Source organism: Hippoglossus stenolepis, chromosome 19 (genome assembly GCF_022539355.2).
Source record: "Hippoglossus stenolepis isolate QCI-W04-F060 chromosome 19, HSTE1.2, whole genome shotgun sequence".
In the NCBI taxonomy this organism is placed as follows: domain Eukaryota; kingdom Metazoa; phylum Chordata; class Actinopteri; order Pleuronectiformes; family Pleuronectidae; genus Hippoglossus; species Hippoglossus stenolepis.
In genome coordinates, this window is record NC_061501.1 from 14,876,585 (window position 1) to 14,893,064 (window position 16,480).

Consider the following 16,480-nt stretch of genomic DNA (forward strand, 5'->3'; position numbering starts at 1 on the left):
TCGATGTAAATATTCAAAACATTTCATCTAATGTTGTCGCTGAAATCTGCCCCAATATTTACATCCACATTATACAGCAGTGAAATATTTCTTTATTTATAAATAATGTTATATTTTAAAAACAGCTTATAGATAGAAAGATAATAACATTTAAATCTATTTATTTGTAGGAAGTTTTAATCTTTTCCTGTACTACAACAATCCTTCACTGACAAGTTAAGCTTTATATTTATAACTAAACCACCTAATGTGAACAATTTAATGGATTCAAGATTTAAGCGCTTTCTTGTCATTGTGTTAGTGCAACTAAATAACAGAGAACATCCAAAAATCTAGTTGTGCGTGTTATAAAGATTTACAAAGGAAATATACAAATATACAAATGAGCAACTATATGATGATAAGTTTGTTCTTCAATACAATATAAGTAAACACAGTATACAATAGCAGTAAAGTGACTACTATAGATCAGTATGATAAATAATATTCATTATATGAATATTTAAAGTATATAAAATATTTAATTTAAATTGCCATAGTGGCAATTGTCATGTATCTGTGGTATAATTACCTTTTCTTCAAAGTATTCAAATGACGGTTACAGTCATATTCCACATGCTCTCTGTATAGTTTTTACCTTTAGAAGATGAAATGTACATCAAATAAATAATTGTCTAAGGTTTGAAATTAAAATGTAAAGGTATAGTACTATAAAATGCACTCATGTGATTCAGTAATGAAACATATCTGTGTGGCTGGTGTGTTATCAGTGTAACTCCCAGTGTCAACACTGACAGACTCTCACTGTATATTACTCTGGTGATTACCTCCTCCCCATGTGTGCTCCCTGCAATTAAAATAAAGAAGTTCCCTCTTTTACAGACTCGGTTTTATCACTTACTGGCTTTAATGGTTCCGCCTGTATCAGGAATTTCTGCCCAACTTGGCAAACAGCAATTTTCAGCCGAACCTTTTAATGCAATGTTTATTTATTCAATATGAACCCAGTTTTAATTACTCTCATCAATTCCACCTGCAGGGATGAATAATGTTCCTGTCATCCTCTGAGTTTAATTAAAAAACTGTTGATATGTCACGAAAGCTGTCGCTGGTTATTCATCAGTCAGTTTGCTATAAAAAAAAAAAAAAAGTATTTCCCTGATTTTGATATTTTAATGAGGAACAAGAGGATTAAGTTTTCATGATTAGTTGGTTAAGGTTTAAAAATTATTATAAATAAATGAGAACCAAATAACCTGAGCACCGAGGGTGACCAGGCTTTTTCTGTTAGAGGAACAAACTCTATGGAACAAACTCCCAGAGGACTTCAGACTTATCCTCATCCACTTTCAAATCACTTTGAAAAACATGTTTCTATAAATGTGCTTTTACTCTAACGCACGCTCTGATGGTCTGATCCTAATTCGATTTCTTACGTCACATTCTAACACTGATTTTTATACAATGGCATTCTTGTAACCTCCTTTCTAGTTGATCTTATTTGCTTGATTTACTTATTTTGTATTGTTCTATGTTATTACTTTTCCTTTTTTTATTAAGCTCCTTTTGATTTGAACAGTTTCTTACCTGCTTTTATCAGTGTATCTTGTAAAACACTGTGTAACTTGAAAAATACACTGAGAATGTTTTATATATCAGTTTTTAGTGAATAGTTTAGGATAATAAACACAGCTTGTCCCCAAGAGGCAGTCGCATCACAGTGTAAAACCAGTGTCTGTTCTGCCAGACACTGGAATCCCCGTTATGATTCCTCTTCCAGGCAAAAGATATTAAAGGGTTTGGATTTACGGAAGCTGCTGTGTGCGAAACCATCTGAACAAACAGGAGCTTGTTGTCTTTCACTCTACTCACACATCTCTCACCTCTCATTTATAATCCTGACAAGATTACTGAGGAGTTACGGTCAGGACCCAGTTTTAAAATTTACTGGTTGTAGGGATTATGTTAGATTATGATCAGTTTCAAAGAAAAGGAACAAGCACTTCATTTAACACTATACAAGCGATAAAATGCTTTTATAAGAGAGAAGCATGTTTATTAATATTCCACAATCATTATAAAAGCTTGATGATGAGTCGAGCGACAGGTGATTACTGAATAAATATTCTTATCTGCTTTATATTCTCTCATTAATTAGATTTAGACCAAACTGATACCGCGACAACATCAGCGCTTATTTCTTTGAAATGTCATTAAGAGACGAACAAAGCCGAATCACTCATCATCATTTTAATTTTCTACAGACGATCATTATTATACGATTATCTTATGTTAATCCTAATTATTTCCCACTTTGCACTGTCCGGTGTCTACAAGAGAAAAATAACAAATCATCACACAGAGACACAGGCTTTTGTCACAGAAAAGGAAAAGTCTGTTTTTAATTTTCTCTTGTTTTTATTTACATTTAGTCGACCCATTTCAAAATCATTAAGTCCTGTAACTTTATCTTCCTGTCGTTACATTTGATGTTGTCTCTTAATCTGATGACAGGCTTGGTTTTCTTCAATTTACATGTGGCGTTTTATGTTATGATGTAAGGTGCCTGTGCCTCTGAGTGGATTTTTTATGTTTGGTATTAATTAAATTATACATATGTTAACACACAAATTAATTAAGTTCTTGCAGCTCAAGTCAACAAGTTATATTAACACAATTGTTAACTTTGATATAAGAAAAACTTCATTACCCAAGTAGTTTTGCCAATCCCTTTTTCCCCAGTATAAGAAGAAGAAGAAGAAGAAGAAGAAGAAGAAGAAGAAGAAGAAGAAGAAGAAGAAGAAGAAGAAGAAGAAGAAGAAGAAGGACGATGAAGTGAACTTTACATTTCAATTGTAAGTCCAGTGACACTTAACCAAACTTTTCCTTTAGATACAGATCTTGATTCCGTTTACATGGGCTCCTTGGTATTTGAAAAGCTTGCTGCTACACTACAGTGCACTTCCTTCTCATGACCACATGGAGGCAGTGTTCCCTCAGAACAAGACGAGGGCTCTCATCACAGAGTCTTGTTCTTCCTCCTCCCTCAGCATCTTCAGAATTCAGAGTAAAGAGTTTCTTTGAGCTAAGCAAACCGCCGCCTGACGTCAGAGCCAGGAAAGGATCGACTGCTCTGAATCACCCACTAAAGATTCAACACATGGTCCTAACGTGTGCAAAGAAGAACCAATGGACTGTTAATGTCCAGGCATGGGAACCAGTCGGTTTACCAGGTTAGGTTCTACCAGACAATGGTAGAACTACACAATTATGAAGAACATCTACTTTACTATTTGCATTTTACTTCCATTTTACCACATTTTAGAAGGAAGTATTTTACTACATTTATCTAAAAGTTGTAGTTACTTGATAATTCTCCAATTAAGGCTTTATCTAAAAACATAGAGTACGATGAGCTTAAGATAAAATGCATTGTTACTTGAATATCACTCAGTAGAGCACATAACCTTTTTAAACACTCCCCTTAAATTATAAAAAGCTGCACCAGATTGTAAAAACTCATAGATATCAGTCAGAATGTGATAAAACAAAAAAGTGTTGATCCGCCCCAAGAATTTCTCTCTTGACCAAGTCCCATCCTTCCACCAAGTTTCATAGAAATCTGTTCAGTAGTTTTTGCATAATAAAAACACAGCTTCATTGGCGGAGGTGAAGATTTACCTGGTGGTCTCCAACGTTTTTGGCTTGTGACCCCGAACACAAAGGTTCTCACAGTTGGGACACTTACATTCCAGATGTCTGTGAGTTGTAAGCAGTTCCAGAGACTGAGCGATTAAAAACAGGCAAATGTTGGGAGCATTTGACCAAATAATACTTAAATACTTAAATAGAAATTACTTTAATGGAGTAATTTTACATTGTTGTAGTGTTGGTTTATTCAATTCAATTATATTTGTGTAGCGCCTTGGCACAACATTATCTCAAAGCACTTACATAGTCAGATCGAGACCTATGAATATTATAGTGAAACACTTCCACAATGAGCAAACACTTTGGTGACTGTGGAGAGAGAAAAAAAAGAATCACGCTTTTAACGGGAGAAACCTGCAACGGAACCAGATTCCGTGTGGGCGAGCAGAGACAAATGGGGGAGAGGGGAGAGGCGGGTGGGAAAGAGGGGAGAGAAAAGAGAGAGAGAGACCGGAAACAGATTAAGCTCTTTCAGACTGATTGTTATAATTGAAGTAATTATAGTGATTTTCATGGATGTTATTATGTTTTTAATAGTAGCAGCACCAGTTAGTAGTAGTAGTAGTAGAAATGATGATGATAATAATAATATGATAATATATGTAGTGCTTTTCCACCAGGGAGTTTACTGATAGCTTGAATTACATGTGTCACACAGCACTTCAACCTCAGCAACAGGGGAGAGCCCCCACCTTCCGCCAGGTGAGTCAGGTTCAAACTGTTTAAATGTCTTTAGCATCTGGTTCTATGACTGAGTCTGACCTCTGGGACGCTGTGTGTGAACAGGAAGGACGTGTCGACTGAACTTATTCTGATGTATGAAGCCACATGCATCAAAGAGAGAGAAGTCACATTTCAGCACTGGACAGCTCCACCCGACTAACATATCAGGTTTCAGCACTTTCCAATAAAACCCTCGTGTCTGTGTGCGATCAGATCAATAGTTGTTGTCAGGGCTGAGGACATTTCTTCTTCAGCTGTAATAAAGCGATGGATTATTCAACGTTATGACAAAGACTTGCAGGTTTCCACAGAACAGAGGTGGTTTATTACTTAGACGACAGCAGGACGTCCATTCAGAGAAAAGATGATCAAAACATCCGCATCCGAATGTTCATGAATCCAAATTATTCAGAGAGATGACTCAGGTTCAGGTTGTGCAGCGGAGTGTGAACTCTGAACTTAGTGGAGTGGAACGGTGGGGGTGCCTCCACGACACAATTACCTAGTGTCTTGTGTGTGTGTGTGTGTGTGTGTGTGTGTGTGGTCCAGGTATTACTCATGTTGTGGGGACCTAAATCTGTTACACAGTCACAGTAAAGGGATAAAAAAACAAGTCCCTTTAACACTAATCACAACAATGTAAGGTTAGGTTACATTTAGGTTAAGGTTAGATATTTGTTATGGTTAAGTTTAGTTTACAGTTAAGGTGAGGTTACAGTTAGGTTAAAGTAACATTTTTGTTAGGGTTAGGTTAAGGCTTGGGTTTCAGTTAAGGTTTCGTTTAGGATTTCAGTTGGGTTTAGGTTAGGGTCAGTTTTAGGGTTTAGGTTAGGGTCAGGTTTAGGTTAGTCTAGGTTTAAGTTAATGGTTGGGTTTGGTTTAGGTGAGGTTTAGGTTAAGGCTTGGCTTTCAGTTAAGTATATGTTGAGGATTTCAGTTGGGTTTAGTGTAAGGTTAGGTTTGGACAAAGTAGTAACTATGGTTAAAGTTAGAGTAAGAACTCAATGTAAGTCAAAGTCCTCTGAAGTCATGGAGACAGGACTCTGTGTGAAGTGTGTGCGTGTGTGTGTGTGTGTGTGTGTGTGTGTGTGTGTGTGTGTGTGTGTGTGTGTGTGTGGGTGTGTGGGGGTCCTCCCTCCCATCCCATCAGGCCACGTGATCCTATCTATGGCGTGACGTCAGACCTCATCAATTCACTGTATAATTAATCATAATGTTTGAATCCCCAACACCCACTCTTTTTTTATGACTTGTCTCGGGGTCTTTCATTGACGCGGAGAGAGGATGCTCTCCAATGGGTGCGGAGGGGGGGTTGTTGATGGGTGTGTGTGTGTGTGGGGGGGGGCGATGACGCAGCCGCCCCCTTCCCCTCTCCACCCCACCTCCCACCCTCCCCTTACCTACGTGACAAGTGAAAAAGGCATGCCTGCTCGGATTCATGAATAAAAAACCAAGGGGGAGTTAAGTTCACAGGACGCAGGGAAGTTCTCCGCAGACAAATGTTCGGCGGCGCTGATCTCCATCACAGAGAAGCTGCGCGTAAAACCCCCCGAGAAGTCAGCTGCGGGCGCACGGAGCGCTGCTGCACTCTCCGCTAACAAGAGACCGGACAGGCGCTTCATCGAGGGAACAGAGGAAGAGGAGGGGAAGAGGAGATAGAGAGATAGAGAGAGAGAGGCTGAGATAGAGATCCTATCTCACTCTCCCCAGTTGAGGTCTTCAGCGGATCGTTCAGCGGATCGCAACTGGTAAGAGGAGGCACTTTTTACGCTGCGTAAAAGCGCGGAGCGTGTGAGGGGAAACTCAGGTGTGGCTGTTTTTTTTCCCTTAGAAACTCACAGGTGTGATGTTAAAGTTATTGAGATGTTAAAGTTCACCTCATGTTTCTTCTTTTGGACGGTTATTACTATACACTCACTTACTGTATCTTTCTCTTACAGCAGGACAATGTCTAGCAAAGCGACTTTAGCCTTACTCATCTATGGAATCATAATGCACTACAGCGTCAACTGCTCACCTGTGGGGCTTAGCTTCCCCACTGTTAGGTATGTACTCCATCACTTCATCACTAAGGTCTTCAGGTGTTGATTCCTCTGTTCTTCTTGTTGCATGCATAGGGAGGGAACTGGAGGATTGGACACTGCAGCAGCTGCAGGGGGGCACAGGGCAAAGATAATATCTGACTCACAGTTAGTGATGTCTGCGGCCACAATAGCCTTTATTGGATTACTGGATAACGGCGTATGACAGCCAATCCATAGGGCTGCTCACACAGAAATAATTGCGAAGAAACATCCACCAGGGAGCGGCTCTAATGTCATTTAGGGGAATTAGGCAGTGAAGTACAGTGGCTCAATCTGTCCCGGAGCCATTGAACCAATTTATGTGATTAGATAATTAATAGGAAACGTTTTGTTGAGGAAAAGTGGATTTTATTTTCAAGAAAATCTATTTTCTAAAGGATATTGCTTTTAAACTGTGGTAACAAGTAGCTTAAAATGAAGTATAGAGAATAAGTCTAAAGATTTCAGGGGACTTAGCTGTATTGTACGTGTCTATTTTAAAGCTTTGTTATTTTTTTTATCTAGACTTGACAGTGAGGTTTATGATGAGGATGGAAATTCCTTACCGTCCCTGGATTATGACAGAGACCAAATGGATGTGAGAAACCCTCCGCCTGTCGATGGTGACGTCTACACTTTGTATTACCCTCCAGACAAAAGGTGAATATATATATATATATCATCCCTCTGTTTTTTTTTTTGAAACCCCAAACCTTGTTTCGCGTTGGAAACCTTCCATGTTTGAACATCTCATTGCTGTAGTCCTATTTCTGTCCATGTTGTGTGTTCGTGTGTGAGTCAGTGTCTAATTCTGAAGTTTTTTTTTTTATTTTAAACTGACCTGAGGAAAAACATACTTTCTTTAAAAAGTATAAAAAGAACCTAATGGACATTTCCAAATTGCAAGAAAATAGCCAATTGGAAATTCTGCCTTAAGTAGTGGATTCAGCAGATTAAAAAAAAGGTAGAAAGAAGCAAATATAATCATCTAAATACTTCTTCTAAATTTTGAATCTGTCTTTCATTAAAAAAAAGTGCAGTTTAAGACCAGATATTACAATCGACATGTTGAGATATAGACATATTTTTTCTGCAGTGCAGCTCCTTGACATTGTTGCCTCTACATATGCCCTGGGTGTGTGGTGATTTCACTGTGTGGCTATATCTATTATCCCAGAACGGAAAGGCACGCAGACGGCATGTTTAATAAAGCCTACAGGAAAGCGCTGGGTCAGATATCAGCAAGGAAATATCTGCAATCTCAGATGGCAAAACGTGTAGGGTAAGAGCATCTTCTTGGTTGTCACCTCTTCTTTTCTATGTGATGCGTTCCTGTCCCGTGTGTGTGTGTTCTTTGTCTCCTTTGACGGATCCTTTAAATGCCCTCAATCCACGCTGTTATACGTGAACTGTGTACATGTCTGTGATCCCATTTTCTCCCAATGCGTGCTGCTAAAAAAACTGCCTCTGGATCAGCTATAATAAAGGCGGATGGGTGCAAATGGGCACTTGATTGATTTGGAAGTGTCACTATCTGAGCTGTGTCATTAAGGCGCGGGGTGGGGGGGTGGATTAACCCGCACATGCAGGCTTGAATTTATTTCCATATGAATAATTTATTGCTTTGAGTCCCGGTGGTTGCTGATGGAAGGGGAGGCATGCACTTACTCCAGTCTTATGAGCAGGCCTTATCAGATATTATTGGAGAGATGTGCCAAATTGCCCCGGGATGGGCTAGAAGTTAAACAAACGGAGGACGTGACACCAAAATAAAGGAAAACGGATTTGCAGACACATCGCTCCTGCAGGCTAAATCTCATTATCTCATTATCCCCCTTTAAGATCCTAATTCCAGCATCCAGACTCCTCAGCCCCACAAGCAGAGGTCACTTGGTGAATGTGCAGACGCATGTGTGTGTGAGTGTGTGTGTGTGTGTGTGTGTGTGTGAGATGCTGAAAAACCTCCCTCTTGTCTCTGGCAGCGGGGGGAAAGTGTTGGAGGACAGCTCAGAGCCCCTGTCCAAGCGACACTCAGACGGGATCTTCACAGACAGCTACAGCCGCTACCGAAAGCAAATGGCAGTGAAGAAGTACCTGGCGGCCGTCCTGGGGAAAAGGTATAGACAGAAAATTAGAAACAAAGGACGCCGGCTGGCATATTTGTAGCATCCTCCCCTCCTGACTTATACCAGAAAAAAAACCCTAAGTGTGTGCAGCCCCAGATGAAGTCATTCTGACATCTGAACAATCAGTGGATCGCTTTTATGTTCTTAAACATGTATTTATGTATGAAGTAAGCCATTAAAATGAATATTTTGATAATAATATTGTTTTTATTTTGTACTTAAAGCACTTGAGGACACATATATCGACTTTGTGGACTAATTTTTGTTCGTTATGAGAAAAAAAAAATAGCCTCTATTTATGTATTCATTGATTTATTTTTCTTAGACCTATTGATTGAGGGGAGACAGTTGTTCTCGTGACGATTCGCTCCAACAGCCCTGTCTTTTAAACATTTCAGTGCTAAGATAAGAGATTGTGAGGAAAATAAATTGTTTAAAAGACAATCAATGTATTGAATGCTGCTTTTTGTAAAGTGACATTAAGAGTTTAGTTGTCTTTATTCACAACAGCCTTGAAGACATAGGTTTTCACCATATCCTACAAGACATAGACTTTGACGCCCTCCCGGACGGGGATGAGTTTGAGGCTTTTTTGGGGGACTGGCTGAAACAGTTCTCCCCCGAATTTCCGGTGAGTGTCAGGCTCTTTCCCGAGGCCGTGTCCTTGCAGGGGGGCGTCTCTCACGTCCCTCCCTTTTTTTTCTCTCACCCTTAACTCTGAACCTTGTGATCTTGCTCCAAACGCTCAAATCCAACTCTTCTTCCACCTCATTTGTGCTCCTGTCTCTCTCGAGTCCGGCAGATTTCACCTTTAATCCCGCAGCGTACAGGCTGAACGTGGAGAGGCTTTGACTGATATGTTATACATATCACCGCTGATTGATATGAAAGGCAGAGATTTATCCGCATCCTGTCACTGGATGGAAGGATGATTAACGATAACTATTTTATCAGATCTGGTTCAAACCAGACGTGAGCCCTGCTGGCTTTCAAAGTGCCAGTTTTATAAGTCAAGATAGGAAAAAACGAAAAAAAAAATAATCTGAGATGAGGACCAGAGTACTTTTGAGGTTTTTCTTGTCCTTTTCTTCCGCAGTGTTTACAGAGTGAACTTTCACCTTTGACTCGTGTAAAGTGCCAATCTTGTGTTTCTCTCAACTGTGTGTTTGGAAACTCTTACTCTGCTGAAGGTTTCCTCATGTCTCTCTGCCCATATAATAAGTATCACTGCATTTAAAGCACCACCAGGCAAATTTCTAAAAAGGCATAAAAAAATCCAAGACACAAAGAAGTGATACTTGTTACATGGCGACTAAACCATCGATTTGTTTCTTTGTGAGAGACACATGAGGCAGTTTGGACTTTTGTGTTTGAACCTTCTGGGTCTATTGTGCTTCCCTTTTCTGTCATGTGAACCAATGTAAAAAACTACAGTAGAATGCATGATTAAAGTAATTGCACTAGCCACTGCATCTCTGCAGACGACTCCAACTAGATGGTTTTGCTTTCTGACTACTGCAAACATATATATATACATTATTTACCTGTCACCTTTCTCGATGTTGTTTTGTGTTCTGTTCTCCTCACTGAAGCTTGTCGTCAGTTGAAGAATTACCCTGAATGTCCATATCCTCTGTTACTGAACCATCAAGAAAAACTGCAATTAAAGTAGTTTACCCATCGTCTTAATCATCACGATTGAAATGACAATTGAATTGAGGGAATTGAAAAGTATAAGCTGCAAGTAGAGAGGAATAAAACACAGTTAGAGAGACATTGAGAGAAAGACAATAAAGGAACAAGAACACGAGGCAAGGTTCATAAATCACTGAAACTCACTTGTAGTATTCACACTTCTTCCCAGTTCCTACATACATCAGGTAAAATGTTGCAGAAAAAAACAAACAAAAGTTAATCTTTAGTTTTCAAAGAGCAGGGTAAAAAGTTATTTGATTTGTGTTTATTGTATAAATCTTTCTTTGATTTTGCATTCTCCTCTAGGCTTTGTGACGCAGGAAGCAGTTTGCGGCTGTGGTGCCTTGCATCGACTTTAAAAATCGCCATGAATCACAGGTGGCTATTTAGTGGCCCTACAATGCTGCACATCATCAGCTTATATTTCACCCTTTCTGTTGTTGTTTTTGTGTTGCACAGACGTTTGCTAGGCTCCCTTAGCGTCATCCAGCTTAGACGTCAAGCGTTCTTGCTTGCACTGCTTTCTTTGGCTCTTTGTTTTTAGAGCACTTGATTGGATTTTTTGTGAAAACAGAGGAAAGGATCAGTTCCCCCCTCTCCATAAAACATACATGTATGATAATGAAAGCGCCAACAGCCTTACTAAAATGAAATAATCTTCAAAGATATATATATATATATATTTATTGTGTAGAAAGTGAATATTAGATTACTACTTCAAATGGCGATCTGCAAAGGTCAAGTCAATAAATGTTTAAAAAAAGTGTTGTAAGATTTGTATGAATAAATTTTGTAAACAACAAATATTCCGTCTAATCTTTGAAGCCGATATCACAATAAGTCTTTGACATGACGACACATTTAAGAGGATGAAAATGAGAAGAGGCAAAAAAAAAGCTGAGTCAGTGCATCTCCATCATCGACCGTTTGAACGAGATGATACACAGGAAACGAGAAGTGGACATCAGAGAGGGGATTCATGTAGACCACACACAACCAGAGAGGGCAAACCACCAGGCTGCAGATCAGTTTCAAAGCACAGACACTACGGAGTACACATAGTAGCCTGAAAGAAATATTCAATTCACTTTGAATTTAAAAAAAGCAGTATTAATGAATGTGTTGTAGATGAGGGCAACTACAAGATGTTGCAAGATAAACCAGAGATACAAAGGACGAGCTGCTGAAAAGGAGACAGACCCACGTCTCGGGCTCTTTTTCGTACTGACTCAGTGGGTTTTGGCGGAGGAGCGGTGACACCAGTTGGCCGGGTGTCTACCTCCCCTAGAGGACAGCATGAGTAAAGAGACGTGGGAGGGATCACCCAGCACCGCCACACAGCCACACACTGCCTCGCTGCACTTTACACCTCTCCAGGACTTCAGCCGTCACCGCCACCGCCACAGGCCTGAAGCACGGGAGGAACAGTTGGCCGGTCTCAACACTGGTGCGTTCACTTTGTGCCAAAAGTGATGTCGAGGCACGGAGAGAAAGAGCTGAGGCAGGCTGGTTTCAAGCAAACAGGCACAAACGTACCTTTTTATGTCCCTTCATATATATAAAGTAACGACAGTACAACCCAGTGCAGTTCAATGTCGTGACTAAGCACAATAAAGTTCATCTTTTTGATATAACGGTGAGGGATAAGGGATAATCGATAACAAATGTATTTGTACAATTTGAATACAACACGTACCTTAATTTGCCTCCTACTTCATTCTCTGCATTATAACAAATGATATGATAAGTTCGCATTCATTTTTAAGAAAACACTATAGGACCAACAGAAACTACACTTTTAGCCTATTTGGTATATTTAGCCTGCTAGCTCTTAGGAATTGATCCAGTCTTCAATACCTATATTGTGTGCCTATATAACTGGTTGTAGCTGCTATAATACACAATATACTGTGTAGCCCTACGAGATGAAGGACTCAGGGAAAGTTGCTGTGTGCATCTTGCTGATTTAAACATTAAAGCATCAGATTGAGACTTTTTAGACTATTTAACATGTTGTATCAAAAAGCACAGGTGTGATTTGCATCAATACCTGTTTTCCAAAGTATTATCCTTCAGAGCCCATTAAAAGTTTTATTAACCTACCTACTTAAGTTGCATTATTAAAAGTGGGATAATGCCCTAATCACTGTTATATAATGACAAGAAAGGGAAACAGCGGTGGTGGTGTGAGGCTTGATTGGGCTCCTGTTGAGACCCCGGGGACTCCCACACTGTGGGGGCAGCAGGCGGCATTTGGAGTACCACCACTACACACTCTATCGCCCTCAACCCTGTTCTATTTCCACACAACTTAGCCAGAACTACAGGTGAAGGCTCTAAATACATCCTCATATCTCACACATGTGATAACAAATCCCAGCTGGAGCTGTTCTTGAACAGTGACAGCTTGTCTGCTCTCCAGACCTGCCCGTAGTGCCTCCAGGCTCTTTCAAGGCTTCAGCTACTCTCACATCACTTGTGAGTAGCTGCAGTATCACACTGTGATGTGTGGTATGGGATGTCAGAGCGAGCAACCACACAAAGCCTGCCGTGTCTCTGTCTGCTCCCCTGTGTGCGTAATAACCCCCCCCTCTCAGACATGATGGCAGGGCTTTGATTCTGCGGCCGCGGCCCCGGCTCTCAGAGGAGCACGCACGGAAGATGATCAATGGGAGTGATCTGATTCCTCCGGCCCGTGCCAGACCCTTTCTTAACCTTACTAACCCGATCAGCCGGTGTTGCCCGGCAACCGGTCCCGGGAGGATGCACTGGGTGTGGGCGTGGCGACGGTGGCCTTCCTGGGCACCAAAAGATCACGCTGGATATATTTCACTCAGATGGCTTCAGTGTCAGCTGTGTTGTGTTCTACTGGGCTGCGATGGCGGAGGATGCAGGGAGGGGCTGATGAATAGGCTCTCACTGATGGAGACACAGGTTGAGTAATGCACGGTGATTCATAAAATCGCACAGACATAAAGAAAGACAAAGACGGACACACACAGTATAACTAATGCTTTTAGGAATGAATCACACGAAGATGCTTTTGGAACAGACTAATAAGTCATTGAAGTACAGATCTACAAATCCGATTATTGTGAGTTTAAAGATAAAACATGCTTGAAAAAGTCGTCGAAAAAATAATGTAAATGGTAGGATAATACAGGAAACTCAGGAGGGTTATTACAAAACCAAATACTATTTTGATTCAAACTAAGAGACTTTTTACTTAATGCAAAAGTCCACTTTGTTTACATTTAACTACAGAAAATGCAATTCTTTCACAACATATCAACACGTTATGTCAAATCCAACCGAAGCTAAGACGAGATGAATCAAAGTAACTGTAAAATTCAAACGTGCTGCCATTCCTCAACATACTTTCTATTCCGGTCAAATCAAACTTTGCTGTTGTCAAACTGCAGCCGAACACCCTCCGATTTTCTTCCTCACGTGTTCAAATCGTGCTCCAAACTCCGAGCTTCAACCCAGGATCCCCCCCTGCTCTTCTGGGGCCTGTGTGAGTGACAGCTTTCTAGAGGGGGAATCCACATGCAGCCCTTTCATCACGACCGCCCCCTGGGCCCCTTCTTGACTGACTGCCGAGCGGTGCAAAAGTTCAGCCATTACGGAACACTGTACTGCCGTATTCACAACGGTGAGATGCGTCACTTTTTGAATGTCCGACATGTAGAGAGACGTTTGTTATGTGAGCGGACTTCATCCCTCAGTCCATCATCCACCTTCGAAGGGAGGAGACATGTTTTTTTGTGAGCGACGATTGGACGAGTTTGGTTTGAAGTTTTTAGCAACGTTAGATACGTTTACGGAAACTAGCAGACCCTCCTCGTCTTCTGAAAACTTACGGATACAGACAAAACAGACAAACTGGAGCAGTACTACCACAAATCACGAGGGGGCAGTGTAGCTCATAGTCCAAGGTGGCTAATAAGTCATAGGACACAAGAAAGGAATTTTAGCAATGGCAGAACTTCTTAAGAAGAGCCTTTGCGAGTTGGTTAGAAACTACAGGCATCTATAAAAAACACAGCCTCTTTCTTACGAGGTACATTATCACAACTTCTGTGTTTGTTATTGTCAGAAACTCTTGACTCCGCACTGCCCTCTAGTGGTTTGTTGCTTACAGTTACATCGTATGAAACGGACATATCTCTAAGGCAGCATCAACTAGCCTCAATATACAACATTAAAAAAGTTGGACTATATTTTAAGGCCACTTATATTGCTCATAGTTTTAGTATTGATTTGTACTGCTTGTATGAGATCTCTTGAGATCGAACTATATTCATCAGAGAAAATGACAAACATCTGATTCATGTCAGGGTGAGAAAGTCTCTGAAGCAGCTTTTAGGACATTCTTGAAATATAGAAATCTCTATTCCTGATCCAATACTTTGAAATCAACCTACATAACTTTTAAAAAAGGAACATCTGAAGTAATAAAACAGACACATGCTTAATTTGATACACTCAAGTGAATTGTAGCTGCAGCTCCGTGTGGTCTGGTTTGACCGGTTTGACCAGCAGCTTATTGAAGCTAATCTTGGAAAACTTGAGGTGGACACTGCTGTTTGTTGACTTTTGACTTCTCTGGACTTCTGCTGCTGTTATTATATATTATTAATCCCATCCCCGCCAAGAAAAAAGATCAAACTCTGCAGCTGGATAATGTTTTTCATGTCCAAAGCCTTTTGAAAATAATTTATTTCTTCACTCTCTAATCAGACAAGGGAAAGATCTCGGTTGTGACACGAAGGTATATATTTAAAGTTGGGGGGAAATATTGTGTATAGAGTATTGATGCTATGAATCTTAAAAACGTCTTTAAATTTTCTATTAAATTTATTCCATATTCATGGCAGAAAAGCACAGGTTTCTCCTCAAGGAGAGACTATTTAATTTCTGATAAAACGCTGAATCCTAAACAACAAAAGGAAACCTCGCTCCGTTCGGTCTTGCAGCTACAGCCTCACAGGCATATTGTTGTGTGACTGACATTACAAAACCAGTCTGCTGACTTGAGCCACTGTGAAGTACAACACACACTGCGTCACACATCCCCCCACATTCAAAGCATACAGTGCCTTGCATAAGTATTCACCCCCTTTGGACTTTTCTACATTTTGTCATGGTATAACCACAGATTAAAATTTATTTCATCGTGAGTTTATGTAATGGACCAACACAAAATAGTGCATCATTTGGAAGTGGGGAAATATTACATGGATTTCACAATTATTTACAAATAAAAATCTGAAAAGTGTTGAGTGCATATGTATTCACCCCTTTACTGTGAAACCCTAACAAAGATCTGGTGCGACCAATTGCATTCACAAGTCACATTTGCAAGTCACATAATTAGTAAATAGGGTCCACCTGTCTGCAATTTAATCTCAGTATAAATACACCTGTTCTGTGACGGACTCAGAGTTTGTTGGAGATCATTACTGAACAAACAGCATCATGAAGACCAAGGAGCTCACCAAACAGGTCAGGGATAAAGTTGTGGGAGAAATATGAAGCAGGGTTAGGTTATAAAAAATATCCAGAGCTTTGAACATCTCTCTGAGCACCATAAAATCCATCATAAGAAAATGGAAAGAATATGGCACAACCGCAAACCTACCAAGAGGAGGCCGTCCACCCAAACTGAAGAGTCGGACAAGGAGAAAATTAATCAGAGAAGCAACCAGGAGGCCCATGGTTACTCTGGAGGAGTTGCAGAGATCCACAGCTGAGGTGGGAGAATCTGTCCACAGGACAACTATTAGTCGTCTACTCCACAAATCTGGCCTTTATGGAAGAGTGGCAAGAAGAAAGCCATTGTTGAAAGGGATCCATAAAAAATCCCGTTTGGAGTTTGCCAGAAGCCATGTGGGAGACACAGCAAACATGTGGAAGAAGGTGCTCTGGTCAGATGAGACCAAAATTGAACTTTTGGCCTCAATGCAAAACGCTATGTGTGGCGAAACCCAACACTGCCCATCACCCTGAGCACACCATCCCAACAGTGAAATATGGTGGTGGTAGCATCATGCTGTGGGGATGCTTCTCTTCAGCAGGTACAGGGAAACTGGTCAGAATAGAGGGAAAGATGGATGGAGCCAAATACAGGGAAATCCTTGAAGAAAATCTGATGCAGTC

General features: G+C 40.5%; 1 protein-coding gene across 6 annotated transcripts; it reads left to right on the plus strand.

Annotated features, from left to right (window-relative positions):
• The first annotated feature begins 5,841 nt into the window (after positions 1–5,841).
• Positions 5,842–11,122, plus strand: adcyap1a (adenylate cyclase activating polypeptide 1a). Of its 6 annotated transcripts, XM_035142415.2 has the most exons (7): positions 5,846–6,182; positions 6,375–6,479; positions 7,023–7,157; positions 7,675–7,779; positions 8,480–8,614; positions 9,134–9,254; positions 10,625–10,763. In XM_035142415.2, the coding sequence occupies exons 2-7, from the start codon at positions 6,382–6,384 to the stop codon at positions 10,631–10,633; spliced, it is 603 nt and encodes a 200-aa protein (XP_034998306.2). In that variant the 5' UTR covers positions 5,846–6,182; positions 6,375–6,381; the 3' UTR covers positions 10,634–10,763. The 6 variants fall into 6 exon arrangements, with proteins under 6 accessions (XP_047200562.1, XP_047200563.1, XP_034998308.2 ...); XM_047344606.1 differs by lacking the exon at positions 9,134–9,254 and having other exon boundaries at positions 5,842–6,275; positions 10,625–11,122; XM_047344607.1 differs by lacking the exon at positions 9,134–9,254 and having other exon boundaries at positions 5,842–6,241; positions 10,625–11,122.
• The last annotated feature ends 5,358 nt before the right edge of the window (positions 11,123–16,480 follow it).